This window comes from Engraulis encrasicolus, chromosome 24 (genome assembly GCF_034702125.1).
Source record: "Engraulis encrasicolus isolate BLACKSEA-1 chromosome 24, IST_EnEncr_1.0, whole genome shotgun sequence".
Lineage (NCBI taxonomy): Eukaryota > Metazoa > Chordata > Actinopteri > Clupeiformes > Engraulidae > Engraulis > Engraulis encrasicolus.
The window spans coordinates 22,068,803-22,088,317 of NC_085880.1; the positions used below are offsets into that span (position 1 = coordinate 22,068,803).

Sequence of the window (19,515 nt, forward strand, 5' to 3'; positions counted from 1 at the left end):
GTGCAACATGTAAAGCCGACTCTAAATTGTGTGACCGCAAGACAGATAGAATACAGCCAATTTCTGTAAGAGGGCTGTGTTGACGCAGAGCTAGTGTGTGAGCCTCTCTCACCGCCTCACCCACTGGCTTCTTTCCAGCATTCACCATAGTGTTCAAGTAGATCATTGAAATGCGTGTGTCTTCTGGGTCGACCTCTTTGGCTTTTTCGACCTGCTGTAAGAATAATGGGTCAGTGGGTCTATTCCTTTTTTCCTTTTTCCATGTACCCGTTTCCCTGTTCATTTTGTCTTTTGCCAAAATGAGGCCCTTATGCCAAGCTTTCCTGTTCGAGTCTCCTTTCACAGCCTTTTCAAACTCACTCACTGCCTCCTTCCGGAAATCAGCACCAAACTTCATCAGTGTCCAGCCTTTCTCCTCGTGTACCTCTGGGTGCATTTCAAATCCAGGTGGAGCTGGGAACTCCTGCTGGAGGCTGGCAGCTTCCTCCAGGCACCGCTGGGCGTCAGCCATTTCTCCCAGATGATAGTGCACCCAGGCCTGGTCGGCTTGGTTCACCATGAGCTCAGGTCCTCTGCCATCTGTCGCCTGCTCTTTGAGAATCACCTCAGCCTTTCGCAGGCATGCTAGCGCTTTCTCGGTAGACTCTGTGGAATTGTCGATTTTGTAGTGTATGTACGCCAGCACGTTGTACAGCTGGCCCTTCCAGGAGAGGGAGTCGCTTTCACTGATCCTCTCCAGGAAGTCTCGCTGCTCATGAAGACGTCTAACGTTGTCACTGAGTGTCCAGGTGAAGTGGCACTGCAGCTGCGACAGGCGTTCCATCATAGTAGTCTTTTGTGCACTAGACAGAGTGAGACATGCGAACAGTCAGGCAGACACATACACAGACAGACAGGCAGGTAGACAGACAGACAGGCAGACAAACAGGCAGGCAGGCAAGTACATAGACATAGAGACACTACACATACAGGCAGGCAGATAGAAACACGGACAGACAGTCAAGCAAAGAGACAGGCAGGTAAGCAGACATAGAAGGACAGATATGGAGACAGACAGACATAACTAGAGACAGGCAGGCAGAAAGACAAGCAGACAGACAGGTGAACCAGAGAGGCAGTTAGATGACGAAAGAGATTAACAGAAAAAGAGATATGTACAGTGAAGCAGATTAACAGAGAGAAAGATAATAGAATATACACATGGACTGCAAACAACAAAGTCATCTATGCCACCATATCACCAAGAGCCCTTCAGTGTGTATTGTCTATTTATTGGTATATAGCAGTCTAAAGGTACTGTGCAATTGACATGCTGCCTTGCTGTCACATGGCCCAGACAAAAAAAAACCACATAACTTAAAAAAAACATCAGTGTTACAACTTAACATCAGTGTAACGAGCAAAACTTCATCCTTTCTAGAGATATGCTCATTTTCCACCTTCCCTCATGAAAAAGAATTTGATTTAAGTTGTCTACTATTCTCTCTGGGGAGTCCGGGGATGCATCCATGCCAACATGTATCATTGACCTGAATGGGACCAGCTGGTCTACTCCGATTCAATGATGCATGCTAGCTTGGAACTAGAAGTAGTATCACCAGACGCCCCGATGATCTCCTAACAATGGCGGAAAAACGCAGTGCTTCAACAATGGACACTGCACGCACTAAATGGCCACTATGTTAACAATGAAACAGAGGAAATGTGGCGTTCAGTTCAGTAGAAGAGTTTGGTCAACAGTCTTTCAGAGTTTGGTCAACAACCTTCCATGCCAACCCAAGTATTGTACATGTGATAGTTTCCCTTTGGGGTGAAGGAAATGTAAATACAAGCACGAGACGCTTTGCAATGTAAACAGTAGCCAACCGATATTTTGGCAAGCTAATGTCATGCTCAGCCGTCACTTCCAGCCAGGGCAGAGTGCATAGTGCTCGAACCTTTCCACGACACTATGCACTGAAGACCTCAGTGCACTGTGTGCACTGACTGTCAGTGCACTGACACAAGTGCGTGGAATGAGACATAGGTTTGGAGAATGGCTGGAAGAAAACCAGAAAGGTAAAACTCAAAGAGAGGTGTAAAATGAGCATATTTCCAGAAATGGTGGAATGTTGCTGTAGCACTTACTGCAGACGGTGTCGCCGACGGGCCTATACACTATTTTCTGAAAACACTCAACTACAGCATAACTACATTGTTATGACAGTACCGAGAGACTTAAGTTAACAGATTAAGATATAATCATTACAATTTTGGTGAGAGTGAAGTATAACATAGGCTCTGCGCTAAGGGTTCAGGTCATGTTCTACTTACGTAATTGTGGTTTGGAATATGGTGGCGGTGAATGTAAAGATGTTCTCTCCAAAAGTCTTCTCGAGATCTCATGACTTCCTACAAATGCCCTCAGCATTTATAGGCCCAGGGCCATATCCGGAAATCAGCAATGATAATAAAACACACTGCAGGGTCGACCCCATGACTAAAGGTCATATAACAACAAATTAATGGATTTGAATTCTGTGAAATAGAAAGACCCCAGAGACCAGTCAAGGTGATCCAAGTGCACAGAAGGGACCAAATTGCACTGAAGGGATTCAAGGTTAGTTGACCCATCCTGTTAAAGGGCAACTCCTGCCAATTTCAATATGCTACCCTTGACTTGTCAGTACCCGGTAACGCCACATTTTTTGGCTCTGCCCTTTCCGAGATATGAGCTATTCTAATGGGGGCAACTTCTGTTTACATTTCAAAAAAACATTTTTATTTATTCCCAAAAACATCCAAAAGGTTATGCAACATCAGCAGACAGCTAGTAAACAGCGATACCTTTTGGGAAAATATTTGGAGTAGGCCTACGTTCATTTTTTTGAAAAATGTATTCAAAAGTTGTCCCCATTAGAATAGCTCATATCTCAGAAAGGGCTGAGCCACAACCTGCGGCGTCACCGGGTACTGACAAGTCAAGGGTAGCGTGAACAATACAACAGCATATTGAAATTGGCAGGAGTTGCCCTTTAACCCAATGGGCTTTCAAAAATAAATTAAAATAACAAATGTAGAGTTATAATATAATTAGGCATACTCATATTAATGTGTAATTTAAATTCCTTTGTATGTCCAGTGCATGTGAAGAACTTTGACTTTGACTTTGATAAGAATGGCCTTATGGCATAGACCTATCTCAATATTTCACCACTAGTCTTATCTTGGGTGTAAAATCATTACGCCACATGCCCTGTATTAGTTTTCATTTATTTATTTATTTGATTTATTTACCCCTTGCTTAACCATGAAAAGTCCCATTGAGCCGCAATGGCTATTCTTCCTTGGAACGGCCAGGAGTGGCAAGCAGCAAGTTAAAAGCTATACAAGTAAATGAGAGAAAATACAAGAACAGAGGACAAAACTAACAAGACACTAGAGACAAAATCAAACAACAAAATCACATAAAGAAGTTTCACACTTTCAGGGAATGCGCAAAAGCGAGTGTTAGGGGTCAAAACGAGTGCAAGTGGTAGTAATGGGACGCAGCTTAAGTCTCGCCCCCAGTCATTTCAATGGGAAATTCTAGGGTAGTGAATTCAGCCAAAATTGAATGAATTTTTGATAACATTTTATTTGACGCCGGTGTCATAAGCATGCCATTATAATAGTGTCATGGCATAGTTATGTATGTCATACATATTATGTCCATGTCATAAACATTTTATGACTGTTGGCCTTAAGAGACATTCGAATGTCACTTAAGGCAAACAGTCATAAAATGCTTATGACATGGACATAATGTTTATGACTTATCTATGACTGTGTCATGACACTATTATGACACTGTAATGACATGATTATGACAACGGCGCCAAGCAAAGTGTTACAGAATTTTTCAACTTCCAAAATGGAGTTTCATAGAGCTCATAACCGGGACCAGTGTACTCAGCCAATTACGTGCCATGTTACTGGTTGACCGGAAAGCTATATGGAAGACGGGCGTTGAATGCATTATAAGGTTCCCAACCACAGAGCTACAGTATATCACGAAAGTGAATACACCCCTCACAGTTTTGCAGATTTTTGAGTATATCTTTTCATAGGAAAGCATTACAGAAATGTAACTTTGACACAATGATTAGTGACCTTTTAACAACATATTTAACCGCTTAAATTTCTTGTTCACTCAGAAAAAAACAAAATACAGCCATTAATGTTTGAACATGTACTCACAAAAGTGAGTACCACTGACGTGTATAGTATAACTGGACTGCGGAGTTCGATAGAACTCCATTCAACGGTTTTGAAGCAACCGCGGCTGATTTACTTCCGCCCCAAAAATGCGGAAATATAATAATCCCCTTGACAACGTTGAGCTACATTGCTGATAGGTCGACATCGCCGGCCAATCCACAAACAGACACTTCAAGACATGTCCCGCCCCTCCCACCCGAATATGACATGGCGTCCCCAGCAGAAATATTGAACCCACTTTTCAGCTGTGGAACTGGTCGACACAGAAACCCTTGATTGTCATAAAAACAGCAACACAAGTTCAAATGGAACTGGTGATCGGTAAGTATGGCAAATATACCATGCTATTAATAAAATGATACTTTGGGTTAACGAAACCTTGAAGAGCTTGTTATGATGACCATAATAATTTTAGCTTAGCATCTAACGTGAGCCAGCCGAGTGGCGAAAGACCTAGCTTACTATAAGTTACTTCACCACGTTGTAATGTAGCCGCAATTAAAGATAAATGGGAAGTTAGGCTACAAACAGAGCTGTACACAGAACATGCAGATGTGTCTTTGGGGTCGGCGTACCGTTTGGCAAAACATAATCCATGTCAGCAATACTCAGTATCAACATTGCTTTTGTATGAGAGCTCAGAATGGTCCAATTTTCATGTTGTACATCTGCGTAAAATATTGTTTGGTTTGTGTCTGCCACACCAAGTTAATCCTCTACGGACATTTGTAAATAACTTTGAATGTTTGGGCATCAAATGACATGCAAAACCTTTCCGTTTGACAGACAAACCATGGACGCTGAAGAAAGGCTCCTCGACGCCAAGCTGTCATCCGGAAGATTGAAGATGAAGATTGCCGTGTCGAGCAGTCATCATGACCATTTTTTTGCTGATCCCCCCCAGTTTTTGAAAAGATTCAGAATACAAAATCACTCTTAGAAGTAGACGGTATGGTAAACAAACCAAAGTTAACACCTTTCAGTTAGTAAAACATAGCTGGCCTACAGTAGGCTATGACTAAACATCTGGGTGTTTTGTATGCTTGACATAAAGATTAAAATGAAATATTCACCCTTATGTTCAGCTTTTTAAACTTGCAAATCATGGAGTGGACATTCTTCCCCAAGCTTGTAAGAAATGCATTACTTCAATCACACAGTGTCTCCCAACTTCTTTTTTGTCTCATGTACCCCCTAAGCATTTTTGTCATACCATGAGTACCCCCTCCCTCATGCTCTAGTCTACTGTATATCTTCCTCTATCCCAGTGGTTCCCAACCTTTTTCTTCAGGGACCCATATTTTTACCATTGTAAGCTTTGGTGACCCAATCATGCCAGCGCCCACGCGAGAGGGAGTCCCAGGCGAGAGGGAGTCATGCGGAAACTCATTAGAAAATTGTATTCCTCAATTTGTCTTCAGTCAAATATAGAATGACTGTTTAATGTGTCGCTTACATTTTGTTGCCTCTATGCATATATCAGTTTAAAAGCTTTACTTTGTCATATATTCAACATGGGCTATATGGTATTAAAACGAAACCCCTTAAAATCAAGAGGGCTTCGCGACCCACTGTGGATCTTTGGCGACCCATAAGTTGGGTCCCGACCCATAGGTTAGGAACCACTGCTCTATCCCAATATGATTATGCTCCATACATTTCTTTTTATTGATACCTGCCAATGCATGTACCACCTGCATTGTGTTCACGTACCCCTAGTGGTACATGTACCCCTGGTTGGGAAACACCGATCTAAACAGTTGTTACAATAGTGTGTTAACCAATATTACAAATTAAACAAAATGTGCGGGCTGCTGTATATAAGCATTTATTAACTGTGTTTCATAATTGCAATGGTTTTTGAAGCTGGTTCTGCATATCGGATCCTCTGTGGTGGTAGGATGCAGGCAGTAGAGTACTGTGCACATCTTCAGCTGTAACGATAAATACAAATCTCTTTAAAAAAAAAAAGAATTAATGTAACATTAACATAATTGAAGCATATCACTGGTATATATAGAGTAACTATAACATTTCAGTGTCTACAAATGTCTACATTTGTTTAAAAAGGAAAAACCCATGAACATCCTTCTCAAAAAAGTTTTGGGTGCAGGACTAACAAAGTCAAATGACAACTGAAAATTAAGTCTGCTCACCAAGCTCCTGTTTTACTTATTTAATGTGATGAGCTTGAAGTGCAGACTTCATTTTCAGTTTTCAAATGTCTTTATTGTCCCATTACATCTGCAGAAATATGGGGGTGTAGACTCACTTGTGTAATACACTATAGATGTAAACAGAGACGTTGTCCAAGTCCTTGGTCATGTGATACCTGCTGCAGTGTACTCCACGTCTTCAGACCGCTCCGCTGTAAATAAAATAATGGCATATGAAGTGTGATGAGAATACGTCACCGTTTGATACACCAACAACTTAGGTTCATGGGAAGAAAACACAATAGATAAGGAGATGGGCTGCTCATGTTTCAAAGCATGCTGCCTAATCAGTGAAAATCATGGGGTGGTAGTTTCATGGTGTGGGCATGCATATCTGTCAATAGAATTGGTACCCTTGTAATTATTGAAGATAGTGGCTACTGACAAAATGCTAAGAGTTTACTACGCTTGATGTATACTTTTATCCAGTCCAATTACTTTTTGTCCCTTCAAATTGGGAGGCACATGTAAAAATAAGTGATAAGCTTTGGATGAAAGCATTGGCTGAGTGTAGTGTAATGTTACATACCGGGTACTATATAGTATCATAGATGGCAGCAGGCTGGTCGGGTCCTCAGTTGTGCACTGGCAACAGTGGCTGGTCCTTGTCCGTGTCTCTATGGGGCCTCTTCTCAGGTCAGAGTGACAATCCTTGATGATGTTGACTATGGTGAGACCTGCTGGCGTGTAGCCTACTGTACATTTTCAGACATCTGTAAAGAAAATGATGACAAACGAAGGGTGATGAGAACAACATATATTTCATTACTCACAAGCAGGTAATTGGAGTGCTTCTGGGTCTTCACCTTTTTTCCTTGGTGCTCATCAGTGTAGAGGCTCTCAAACTTGGTCCAGGAAGACAGATGCTGAGGCACTCAAGGTTGCAATTCTTTAAAAAAAAACTTTTTTATTTGGCTACAATGCCTACGCGTTTCGGCCCTTATGGCCTTCTTCAGGGCGTATCAAGGATACAAGCTTGATACGCCCTGAAGAAGGCCATAAGGGCCGAAACGCGTAGGCATTGTAGCCAAATAAAAAAGTAAAAAAATTGCAACCTTGAGTGCCTCAGCATCTGTCTTCCTGGACTATATTTCATTACTATTTTATTACTAATATGTGACCCCTCACCACGAAACCAGGCATAAGTCGCGCAGCCTCGTTCAGAGCTACAGCTAAATTTAGTCAGGGAAGCGATTTTCTATGTGTTTTGACATCTTGGAAGAAAACGGTACCTTAACACTTATATTTTCAATTTCCATGGTCATTACATTCAAATTCGGTCAATAAAGATGTTTATTATGTCAATTATGTCAGCGTGATCAAAAGTTCAGGCTTCACTGAGCAAAGAGAAAGCCGAAATGGGCCACTTTTCCCCGACCGAAACAACCTCCGATCTGTTGCGGATCATCCAAGTGTTTGGTACGAGGAGAAAGCTAATGAAATGCCCTGTCCAATCACGTAGGTCAAATGGCGATATTATTTTGTAGTTCTTTTAAAATAGCCAATCAAAAGAGTAAACCAAACCCTCTTGTTGCTATGCCTGTCAAGATCAAGCTCCGTGATTGGTCAAACGCCCACCGCGTGCTCTACGGGCATGCGCAGTTCTCTCACTTACATCCGCAACAAACCAAGCATGGTCAGTGTTATTGCAAGTTTGATTAATGTTTCGTCTCGTAAATAGCCGTATTTACTCCTCATTTTTGGACAACAATGACAAGGACAAAGGCGACTGGGAGTCTGATGATGACTGGGATGCCTTTGATAATGAAAAAGACGATCGAGTGCACGAACTGGGAACAGATTCAGCAGTGGAGAAGACCAATGCGATTTTTACCGCGGACGTATCTCCCAATTCTGGCTATGAAAAGACCAATAATCTTTGGTAAGTTAGTGTGCAACTTAGTTACATAGCAGAGGACACTTTCTGTTTCTTGATTTTTACGTTTTAACCCTCCGGATTTCATCTGCATGACATGTATGTGTGGGTATAATGGAGCTCTAGAAAAACGTCTCAGTGCATGCCTTTAGTGACATACTCCTCGTTTTGAAATGGGCTAAACTTAAAATAATACTGAGAGTATATGCAACTATTCTACCTGTAGTTAACTGGAATGGTATTTTTTACATACTATTCCTATTATTTTATTCCAGCATCAGCAAGGAAAGACTAACAGGCTTACTGAAATGGCACTCCAATGGGACAGGACAGGAGGGAGAAAGAGATCCCTTCAGCTGGACAACATCAAAGGAGAGGTGACATTCATCCAACAACAAGGTTCACAAAATGCCCTAGTGCTCACTGGACATGTCCCTGGATTTAAACGTGATGATCTACAGCCCCTGCCTTCAGTTCACACTGCCACCAAGGTCAACCAAAGCTACAAAGATGTTCTTCTTGGGACAGGTAATTAACATTCTCTTTTAAATATTGTGGTCATCTAACCTATTTGTAATATGGGTGTCATAGTTGGCTGGTAGCCATTCTTTTAATGAATTTCATGTTTATGCTGCAGCTGTCATATTTCAATGCTTTTAAGGTTAATATCTTGATTTACAATGGGCGGCGATTGTTAAAATTCTACTCCATATAATGAGCTATATCGATTTATATTTAAATAATTAATTTCAGTTGAGCTGGAAAAGAGAAAAAAATGTAGCTGTCTTAGGGTATAACTATTTTTGTTTTGAAAACTTTTTTTCTGTCAATTCATTATTTTTGTTATTTTTCATAGAGAAGAACTATTGGACCATCAAGCACCAACAAGAGTGGAGACTTGAAGAAAGCGACGCATATCTGAATCTTACACTGACTCTGAGAGTGCCCATAGACAGGTTGTGGGCGTGGAGATGAACTTTTAAATCTGTAAATATGTGGCAAGTACACAAGAGAATACGTGAGTAATGTGTGTGTGTGTGTGTGTGTGTGTGTGTGTGTGTGTGCGTGTGTGCGCGCGCGCGCGTGCGTGCGCGCGTGCATGCGTGTATGTGTTTATGCTAAATGCATTTAATTTAATGCTATATTGACCTAAATGTTCATGTCCTTGATGCACTGTATGTTGTGTTTTTTTAAGCTTTGGCAGCATTGATACTTCCAAGCATGCCAATAAAGCACATTTGAATTTGAATATGCAAGTTAAATTGTCTTTTTTAGTTCTTTTAGGGTTGCCATTGGTAAGCGGTAGGGCAGTCATGGGTAAGCGGTTAGGGCATCAGACTGTATCCCAAAGGTTGCCGGTTCGACTCGTGACCCGCCAGGTTGGTGTGGGAGTAATTAAGCAGTGCTCTCCCCATAATCCTCCAAGACTAAGGTACCCTGAGTATGGTTCCGTCCTGCCGCACTGCTCCCTTTGGGGCGCCATTGGGGGCTGCCCCCTTTTGAGGCATAAATGCAATTTCATTGTGCGCAGTGTGCACTTGTGTGCTGTGGAGTGCTGTGTCACAATGACAAAGGTAGTAGGAGTTTCCCAGTTGGGCTTTCACTTTCTTTAAGGCATAACATGAAGACAGATACAGTATGAGAGCATGAATTGGTGATATAAGATGATCATATTTCAGGTGGATGATTTCCCCGAAATTCCATTTGGATGGAAAAGTCAGTTTCCGTTTAAATAATAGGTTTAAGTTCTTTGATTTAAACAAAACTTCTGTGACATGTCCGTCATAGTGTCATTAATCATCTGTGAAAATTTCATGTCAATCGGATGATAATTAATATGCGTTGCTAAGGACTTTATACCTATAAAATAGTCCAAAACTTTGACGGCCGATTTCTCGAAAAGGCGTTTCGCGAAATATGTCCAAACTCCAAAAGTAAAATTTCCGTAACTTTGGTTCTACTTATGATAGAAACATAATTTTTTCACCATAATAAACCTTGGGTTCTGCTCTATCAATCCACATAGATAACTCATTTTTGATATCCAGAGACTTATGCCTGGTTTTGTGGTGGTGGGTCACATATATAAACACATGCAGAGTAAGCAGATGATGGTGTTAGCTTTACATTGGAAGGTCTCTGGTCTTAACTCAGGAGCATACTTTAAGGATTTGAAACTTTACTTACCTGACAGTGAGTCCTGGCTCTGTTTTCCAGGTGAAGTGTGGTTTGTTGTTTGCCTACAGAATGAAACCATGTCACATGAGGATGGGGAAATGTTTACTACACAATGCACTCGTCAGTAGGCCTACAATTAAACATTAATGACACAATTTGCATTACACTATGCACTCGTCACTCAGTACAGTCAACATTAATGACGCAATTTGCATACTGAAAACGAACGTACCAATGACCATCATTTCATCACCAACTAGCAATTTGGCAACACAGAAACAAACAATATTTAACAGTTGACGGAGGAACACAGCTAGACTACGTTGCTTTTCCGATGTGGCCACTGGCCAGCATAGTGCCAGAATGGTAGTGAAATGTTTACTCATCTTGATGTAAGGACTTGGCTACGGTACGGAAGGAGGGAATTACACCTGACGCACGCCAAACAGACACATTTTGCTTTCAAAAGCAATGGCATTCAAATTATAATTAAGTTACTTGACAAGCCGACAGATCATCAAACACTGAAAGATCAGCATGCTGTCTTGGGCTAATAACAAGCTAGCATTGTCGTACGTGTTTGTTTAACAAAGCTCAGTCATTTTGGTCAATCAGCCACGTATATACATGTTTTTATTTTACTTACCAAAACTGCAGAGGTCCTTACAGAGTACGGAGAAGTACATCCAAAAGTACAACAACGCATATTTGTGGGGAAAGTGTACCAAAATTAAATAACCCATCGCAGTAATGAAGCTGTTGAAAGCAGAGCTGGTTGAAAGTAATGCAGCAGGGAGGGAGGGGGCTTCCCCTGGAGACGCCGCGAGACTCGCCCTTCTCCTTGACAACGGCCTGCCTGTCAATCAAAACAATAATTCTAAAGAATGGCAACTGCCAATCAACCCAAATAGCCATGCTCATTGGTCATTTAAACTATTTTAATAGCTTTCTTAAATAAAGGGTCAGCCCGAAAAAAATATCTGGGTTGTTTGGGAGGGAGGGGAGACTACCGTTTTAACGAAACAGGGCCGACTCGGCAAGAATTGCCTAGGAACTATATGGCTTCAAGTCCACCATAGAGATCAATGGAAAAAGGCGCTCTACTTCCTTCTTCCGCCCAAAAATCGTCCCATGTCCCGCCCCCAGCCGTTGCTTCACAACACATCGAACATCCGCAGTCCAGTTATACTATACACGTCAGTGGGGAGTACACCCCAGATTAAAATCCGGTAGAGAAGGGGCTATGTTGGCTCGAATCGTCTCGAAATGAAACGAAATGAAAAGGGATGACAAGGGAGGTCATCAGTGTGCGTTTCAACCTTTCTTTGCATTGAACTTTTACATTTTGAGTCTGCATCTGGCTAAAATAGATTGGTGTGAGATTTGAATGCAATCCTATGGAGAATATCATGATCTGCTTCAGTAGTCATAGTGCATGTTGACATGCATGTTTCTTTTAGGTGTATTTCAGATTGCCAATGTTGACAGCATTCATGCATCCCCAAACCATGTCAGTCCCACTACCATGCTTGGCTTATGAGAGGATACACCTTTTTTGTAAAACTCACTTGTTTACCACCACACATGCTTGACACCATCTAAAGCAAATTTGTTTATCTTGGTCTCTTCAGATCACACAACATAGTTCCAGTGATCCATATCCTTGGTCTGTTCATCTCTCTTGAGACCAAGATAAACAAATTTGCTTTAGATGGTGTCAAGCATGTGTGGTGGTAAACAAGTGAGTTGTACAAAAACGGTGTATCCTCTCATAAGCCAAGCATGGTAGTGGGACTGACATGGTTTGGGGATGCATGAATGCTGTCAACATTGGCAATCTGAAATACACCTAAAAGAAACATACATGTCAACATGCACTGTGACTACTGAAGCAGATAATGATATTCTCCATAGGATTGCATTCAAATCTCACACCAATCTATTTAAGCCAGATGCAGACTCAAAATGTAAAAGTTCAATGCAAAGAAAGGTTGAAACGCACACTGATGACCTCCCTTGTCATCCCTTTTCATTTCGAGACGATTCGAGCCAACATAGCCCCTTCTCTACTGGATTTTAATCTGGGGTGTACTCACTTTTGTGAGTACATGTTCAAACATTAATGGCTGTATTTTGTTTTTTTCTGAGTGAACAAGAAATTTAAGCGATTAAATATGTTGTTAAAAGGTCACTAATCATTGTGTCAAAGTTACATTTCTGTAATGCTTTCCTATGAAAAGATATACTCAAAAATCTGCAAAACTGTGAGGGGTATATTCACTTTCGTGATATACTGTATATAGGTCTGTGTGCCCAACCCTAAACTTGTGCATGTGCTGAGAGAACATTCACAACAAATCGCCACTACTTTAGTTTAAATCTTAACTGTTATTAACCATCCATAAGCTTGGGGGACCCAAGCGGCTGCCTGCCTAGCCTGATGACAAGATGCCAAGATGCCCACCTATCATCATGAGCGTGGTCCTGGATATGATGTGAATTTGTGAAAATGGCGACGAGGAGGTGCCTTGCTCATCGGCGAAGCTAACCAGCCAAATCCCAACTCCCTGGTTGAAGTAGTACGTGATTAAAAAAAAGCCATGTGAATTCTCCAATCAGGTTCGAGCTGTTTTGAACACACCCACGCCTTTCCAGAGCTAAGGATTTGGCCACATATTGTCAGTTGTCCCAAGGAAGTTGGATATACTCTGGCACACACAATGGAAATGTGCTCATACTGTAGGTTGATCATGACATTGCACATAATTTATGTAGAAATTTGATGCAATGCAAATTACAGTAAAGAGATGGCAAGAAACCTGATCTTGTTAATTGGTGACCATGCTACCATTTGACTTTGTACATCAGGAGTTTTGTGATATCATTTCAAGAGCTTGTGGAGCACTGTCAAAGTGTGATTATTTGTAGAGAAAAGGAAAAGGAGGAGTTTGCTCCTGGGTGAGCAAGGTTGCTTTTTGAAGGCATAACTCAAGAGACAAGTATTATTTTCCTTATATTTATTACATAATAAAAAGTACATGACCATTTATTTATATATACACAATATTTCCAGGTTTAGCTCAGAATTAGTTCCTGATTTCAGTTCCTAAGAATGCAGTACAACATACACCATAGAACTGAGCTCGCGCAAAGGGAACAATATCGACCCAGCGGGACAGGAACACAAGAACTAGGTTCTCCAGGAGAGGAACCCAGCAGGTGATTCTGCTCCTCTTCTTCAAACCAGAGTTCCCCATGAGGATCAGGTCTATGGAAGTCCTTATTTGGAAGATTCAAAGCAGCCTCTTGCCTCTCTGATGATGTGCGTGAGTGTGTGTGACATACGAGTAGATATGAAGAGAGGGGCTGTCACCTTCATAGTGTTGCAGCGTAGTGGGTGTATGAGTGTATTTTACTGGGCCATCACTGGTCATTCTGCTGTCAGGCTACTGGCAGATGATGTCTAACTGGATGTCACCGTCATGCTTGAGGGCGTTCCTCAGGGCAGCCCTCAGAAGCTTAGCCTCCTGAAAGTCTCCTTTATGCACCATCTGCTTACATTGGTCTAACGCAATACGTTACGCTACAAACTGGGGGTGTCAACAGAAAAAAGCGATATACGGTATAGGGCTGTCTCAGATAAGAACATTTCTTCCTTACACTGGGTACAGTACCAGATATGCTCTGGGATCTTTAGAATCAAAGAAAAGGGGGGCGCACCTTGCATCAATTGTTTTCTTTATTTTTCTGTGCACAGACGCGTTTCGGCGTGTGCCTTCCTCAGTGTGCAACGTTGCTCTGGGATCTACAATGGTAATAACTCCATTGGACCAGTGGTGTAAAGAACACCTCATGAGAAGCTGGGACCAACAGGAGGCACTAAAGAGGCCATGGCTGACAAGGAACCCTTTATGTCATAGTTCAATCACCACATACAATGTGTTGTCCCTTACATAGTGCACTACAGGGTGGTGCACGAGTGGAGCATTTTGGATACTCCCCGTCTGTTCCCCCAACACAAACCACACAGCTAAGGTGCATGGACTGAGGACTGGTAAGATCATCACAGTAGACCACATCAAGATCACATCGACATGCCACACAACCACTCATATCACACATACAACGCACTTTTAAATAATCTCTCTTTTTTTGTAAGACGTGGAAATTATTTAAAAATATATATCAATAAAACTAACAATCATAAAAATTAACACAAAAAATGTCTGGAATTTCAAGGCTGGATAACTTACAATGCCAACCCCCATCACCCATAACCCCCCTCCCTGCCTCAACTAAGCACTGGTGAAGGAATGTTCTAGCAGAGCGTAAGATTCCTCTTCCGGTGTTCTCTCTGGTTCTACTCTAGTAGAAGATCTATGGTAAGGCGATGGATGTGTAGACCATGACGAAGCCTGCAGGAGCCATGATTCTCAGATAGACTATTTACTTTCCATTATGTAGGTGCAAGGGCTTGTGTCCATTGGTGCCATTGGTCAACACTTGAAACATGACCTCACACATCCACTTCATGCTATCCACCATTCACAGTCTATACTAGCTCAGTGCTCAGGATCTCACCAGGCCTGGCACACTCATCCAAACAACTCTTTGGGAGGATCTTTATAATGTAGTTCTCTTATTTATTTTTATTAAAAAATATAATGTTCTGTGTGTGTTTGCGTACGTGTTTGACTCCTGCAACATACAGAGTAAAGTTGAGCTTCCTGCTGATTAAAACTAGAGTTAAATGTGTACACTAACATGCAGTAGCTTTGCTGGGGTGAGAGGCTTCCAGTCCAGTCTTAGTCCCTCAGTAGGGGGTGAGTGTGAATGTGTGTGTGTGTGTGTGTGTGTGTCACACATTGGGCCTTCTTGACCTGAATCAGGATCAGTTACTGTCTGTTGAGATGGGAGATGTATGCAGCTCTGTCCTACACACAGCCATTGCTCCAGGGGTCCTGTCGAGTCTGAACAGCTGAAAGTAGACTATTTAGAAGTAGTAGTGGTAGTAGTAATAATTAGAATAATAAATAACTTCTGAGTTTGAGAAAGAGACAAGAGCCCACAAGGACACCACTGGAGCAAGGCATCAAACCTGACAGTGTTGCAGAGCAGCTGCTTTTTAAATACGGTGTCTGTTTGTATCTGTGCTTGTGAGTGTCTCCCTAAGTCACCACGTTTTAATTCCTTTCAATGATTTCCACCCACTCAAGTGGTGACCACACTGCCAAGTTTTGATTCCATCATTCAATGTCAGAAGTTCATTCCTTCGTTGGAGCGGTTTAGTCATTTCCTTCCCAGCAGTGATGGTATGGGTCGTCGGGGGGTGGGCGTAGAGTGGAGTGGGTTGCGTTGCGTTGAGGAGTCGGTGGTGTTGCTATTGGGCCTCCATGGCTGCTGAGGAGTCGGTGGTGTGTCGTGTCGTGTTGTGTTGTTACTTGACCTCCGTGGGGTCGGCTGGTTCGGCGGGCCGCTGGCTGGGAAGCAGAGGCACCGGAGAGGTGGCCTCGATGAGGGCGGGGTTCAGGATGATTGGCAGGGACATTGGCGGCACACCGACCTGTAGCGGCGAGGCCAGGGGCTGCAGGATGAGAGGCGATTGGCTGAGAGACGGAGGAGGAGGAGACTCGGCGGGGGACATCTTCACGGGGGTGGGCAGAGGAGGAGAGGAGGGGGGCACAGGGGACACTCTGTCTGTGCCTGAGGGGGAGACAGGGGAATAGATTAGTGGTGTAGAGATTGGCAATTACACCCGGCCTGGCAAGCCAGACTAGAACATGACATGAAGGAAATTATAAGCACTTTTTCATCAGTTCATATGGTTATCTAATATTAGATAGAATTGTGAATTAGAATTGGGTCTATTTTTATGTATGCTGATGACAAATAGACTATCAAATGCATGCATGCAGCAGTTCTCACCATTGGCACTAGGTGGGGCTGTGTTGTCCTGTGGCGAGGCGGGCCGGCTGGGGGCCTTGGGCTCCGTGGGGGGAGCAGCGGGGGGAGGGGACGGAGCTGGGGGCTGCGGAGGCTCAACTGGCACACTGGGCACAGGCTCTGTTTAAAAGCGCGCACACACACACACAGAAAAGATATTTCAAAAACACTGTTACCAAATGTTAAGTCAATGATGTTTTAATTTCAGCACAGGATTGTTAATGCTGGCTGTATATGCATGTTTCGAGAAAGCACCGTGTTTGTCTGTGTTTATGGATTTAACACACTGTAAAGGGTGTGTGTATGTACCTGGCATGACAGCCTGCTTGAATAGCTCTTCTCGGAGGTGCGGCAGGAAGCAGTCTATGCGTTCCCAGGTGATCTCCCAGAGGGCCGAGTAGCCAGAGCGAGAGTCCGAGCTCAGGAAGATGCCTGCCGTGTCCATCACCAGCAGCATGTTCTTCAGGGACTCAGGGATAGCCTCCAGCTGCACGCAAACACACACAGACACACACGTTTCACCACGGCAGCATTGTAGTAACTTGGCTCTCGCCAGATCCGCTCAGCTTTGTGAGCTCACACAAGGGTCTGGAGGGTCTTCAGATTTGCCCAGCAGCCAAACTACCATGTCGCCAAACCAATCAGAATCACTGATCGATGTGACAGTCAAAGTTTAAATGATGTGAAAAAGAGAAAAAGAAGTGAAACGCGAGCGTTGTTTCAGACATCAACGGCCACTCGCATGGACTCATTCGTCAACATCAACTCTGTTATTTCAAATGTAATTTTGAGTCTGTGAGAAGTTAAAGTAACACCTCGTTAAAAATAAGTGTTTCCCCCCATCATGTGCAAGGATATGGCATAGTTCAGTATGAATGTCTGTGGGGCAAGGTGGAACCCATTCATCTACCGACAGCCAGGTAAGCATTGTAGTAGCATTTCAGTAACTTTTGATATGTCATCCTTCATTGTTGTCAGTTTTAAGTATGTACAGCAAGTCTATGTGTATTTTTTTTTACTTTGGGATCACAATTTCTGCGTAACAGAGCCACAACAATGAAACCAAACAATATGGCTTGTTCCTTAGCACAAAAACCACCTACACTTATCATACAAGTGTGTGTGTATATGCTCCACAAGTGTGTACAATACATGGTGTGTGTGTGTGTGTGTGTGTGTGTGTGTGTGTGTGTGTGTGTGTGTGTGTGTGTGTGTGTGTGTGTGTGTGTGTGTGTGTGTGTGTGTGTGTGTGTGTGTGTCTCACCAGCAGGTCGCTGGAGCCGGCGTGCATGTACTTGTCCATGAACTCCAGGATGGTGAGCCACAAGGCAGTGAAGGTGGGCAGAGACAGCAGAGGGGACAGGTGCTGCAGGAACACCTGGGAACACACACACACACACACACACACACATTAGATTACATTACATTTAATGAAGAAAGAGGCAGCAGATTATGTGCATGAAATAGACTTAAGAGTGAATGTGGGCATGTGTGTCTGTGAGCAATACCAATATGAAAATGTCTCCACGAAAGCAATGTCAGGAAGTGTGTGCATGCTTGTATGGCTGTGGCTGTGGCTGTGTGCGTATGCGTGTGAGTGCGCACGTACCTTTGAGAGTAGAGTGCAAGCTCTCATGCGTGTCTCCTCCATCCCACCTACGTCAGCAGGACTGATGTTATCCAGCAGTTTGGTCAGAAGTGGGAACAGTACCTGTGCACAAACCACAAACACACACAGTCTTTGAATCGCACACTTGCGTGTGTGTTTTCTTTATTTTGTGACTTTGCTTGTTTAATGCCAACTCCTTGTGATCATGTTCTGAATGGAAAGTTCAACGTGTGCACAGTTTGTGTTCGTGCGTGAATTGAATGAACGTGTGTGTTTGTATTTGTTTTGTGTGTATTAGGAATAGTCTGTGAGTATGTTGTGCGTAAGCGACACCTGAGCGATTGAATATGAAATCTCTCAAATTGTCTGAACTTCTTTGATTAGCGATTGAAGGATCCTTTGCCTAGTGCGTACATATTCCTTCCTCTCAGGCATGTTTACATTTTGTGGCCAATAAAAATATGATAACGTGATCGTTTGAGTGGTATTAGGAGCTGTCTGTTCCTTGTTGTGATTTTCCAGAAAATCAGACCATGTTTTAGGACAATTTTTTTTTAAAAATGTAAGAAATTTGAAAGGGCGTACTAACTTTGTCCTCCCACTGTATGTACAGTATGTACGTGTTTGTGTGTGTGTGTGTGTCTTTGTTTGTGTGTGTATTATGAATGCATGTGTGCGTATTGTGAATGTGTGTTTATTGCGTGTATATCCCGTCTCTGACCTTGTTGAAGCAGGACTCCCATTCAGCAGCGTCGAGTGTTTGTAGGTCGTGCACCAGCAGCGCCCTCTGCAGGTAGGTCAGGGCCTGCATGCGCACCTGCCGCCTGGCGTCACAACACAGCCACGCCATGCCTGCAGGACACAGAGCGGACACACTGACGGTGAGGGATATACATTCATTAGTGAATGGAGATGCGAACGCTGTGATCATGCCAATGCGTGCCTAGTGGAGCTTTTGGTTGTGTGTGTGTGTGTGAGTGCGCGTGTGCCCGCGTGTGCGCCTTAGGGAAGGGTCAGAGTGTCAGTGTTCACAGGAAAAAACACATGCTTATGAATTTATCAAAGAAGGGGGTTTAGACGAGGTTTTTCAGTCTATTGTTACAGTGTGTGTGTGTGTGTGTGTGTGTGTGTGTGTGTGTGTGTACGTCCATTTAGGCACAGCACCTTGCAGTAGTGGGCACCAGCAGCTGCTCCACAGTGTGTGAGAGTCGGCCTCGATCTTCCTGCCTGTGGTGCTGGCGGCGGCCTCCGGGTGGCGCTGCTCCTCGGCCCAGGAGCTGTAGATGCTGGCGGCCCGCGTATGCAGCGTGTGCATCAGGTCCAAAAGCTGCAGCAGCAGGGCACAGCACCGTGATCATTAACATTAGCATTAGCATTACTGACAGTAGAGCACTGAGGTGCATTTAACAAGTCCTCGCAGTGTTAGATTTTTAGGTGCCTCGATTTTCAATGAA

The 19,515-nt window shown here is 43.2% G+C and overlaps 1 protein-coding gene and 3 long non-coding RNA genes across 9 annotated transcripts in view; 2 read left to right on the forward strand and 2 right to left on the reverse strand.

Moving 5' to 3' along the window:
- The first annotated feature begins 4,240 nt into the window (after positions 1-4,240).
- Positions 4,241-5,231, forward strand: LOC134440866 (uncharacterized). The gene is made up of 2 exons (XR_010033044.1): positions 4,241-4,560; positions 5,026-5,231. It is a non-coding gene; the product is annotated as an uncharacterized LOC134440866 (long non-coding RNA).
- A 261-nt stretch (positions 5,232-5,492) lies between these two features.
- Positions 5,493-11,708, reverse strand: LOC134440864 (uncharacterized). The gene is made up of 5 exons (XR_010033043.1): positions 11,156-11,708; positions 10,519-10,571; positions 6,985-7,168; positions 6,512-6,607; positions 5,493-6,173 (listed from the first exon to the last, which is right to left on the reverse strand). It is a non-coding gene; the product is annotated as an uncharacterized LOC134440864 (long non-coding RNA).
- On the forward strand, positions 8,230-9,387 carry LOC134441039 (uncharacterized). The gene is made up of 3 exons (XR_010033084.1): positions 8,230-8,337; positions 8,607-8,859; positions 9,188-9,387. It is a non-coding gene; the product is annotated as an uncharacterized LOC134441039 (long non-coding RNA).
- A 1,803-nt stretch (positions 11,709-13,511) lies between the features above and the next one.
- The window catches only part of gbf1 (golgi brefeldin A resistant guanine nucleotide exchange factor 1), a 119,322-nt gene continuing 113,318 nt past the window's right edge, over positions 13,512-19,515 (reverse strand). For all 6 annotated transcript variants that reach the window (XM_063191385.1, XM_063191386.1, XM_063191384.1 and 3 more), the window contains 7 exons: positions 19,226-19,388; positions 18,783-18,913; positions 18,062-18,163; positions 17,717-17,830; positions 16,762-16,939; positions 16,435-16,572; positions 13,512-16,212 (listed from right to left, as the gene is read on the reverse strand). In XM_063191385.1, coding sequence (XP_063047455.1) covers positions 15,947-16,212; positions 16,435-16,572; positions 16,762-16,939; positions 17,717-17,830; positions 18,062-18,163; positions 18,783-18,913; positions 19,226-19,388 — 1,092 coding nt within the window. In that variant the 3' untranslated portion in view covers positions 13,512-15,946. The remainder of the gene's footprint in view (positions 16,213-16,434; positions 16,573-16,761; positions 16,940-17,716; positions 17,831-18,061; positions 18,164-18,782; positions 18,914-19,225; positions 19,389-19,515) is intronic.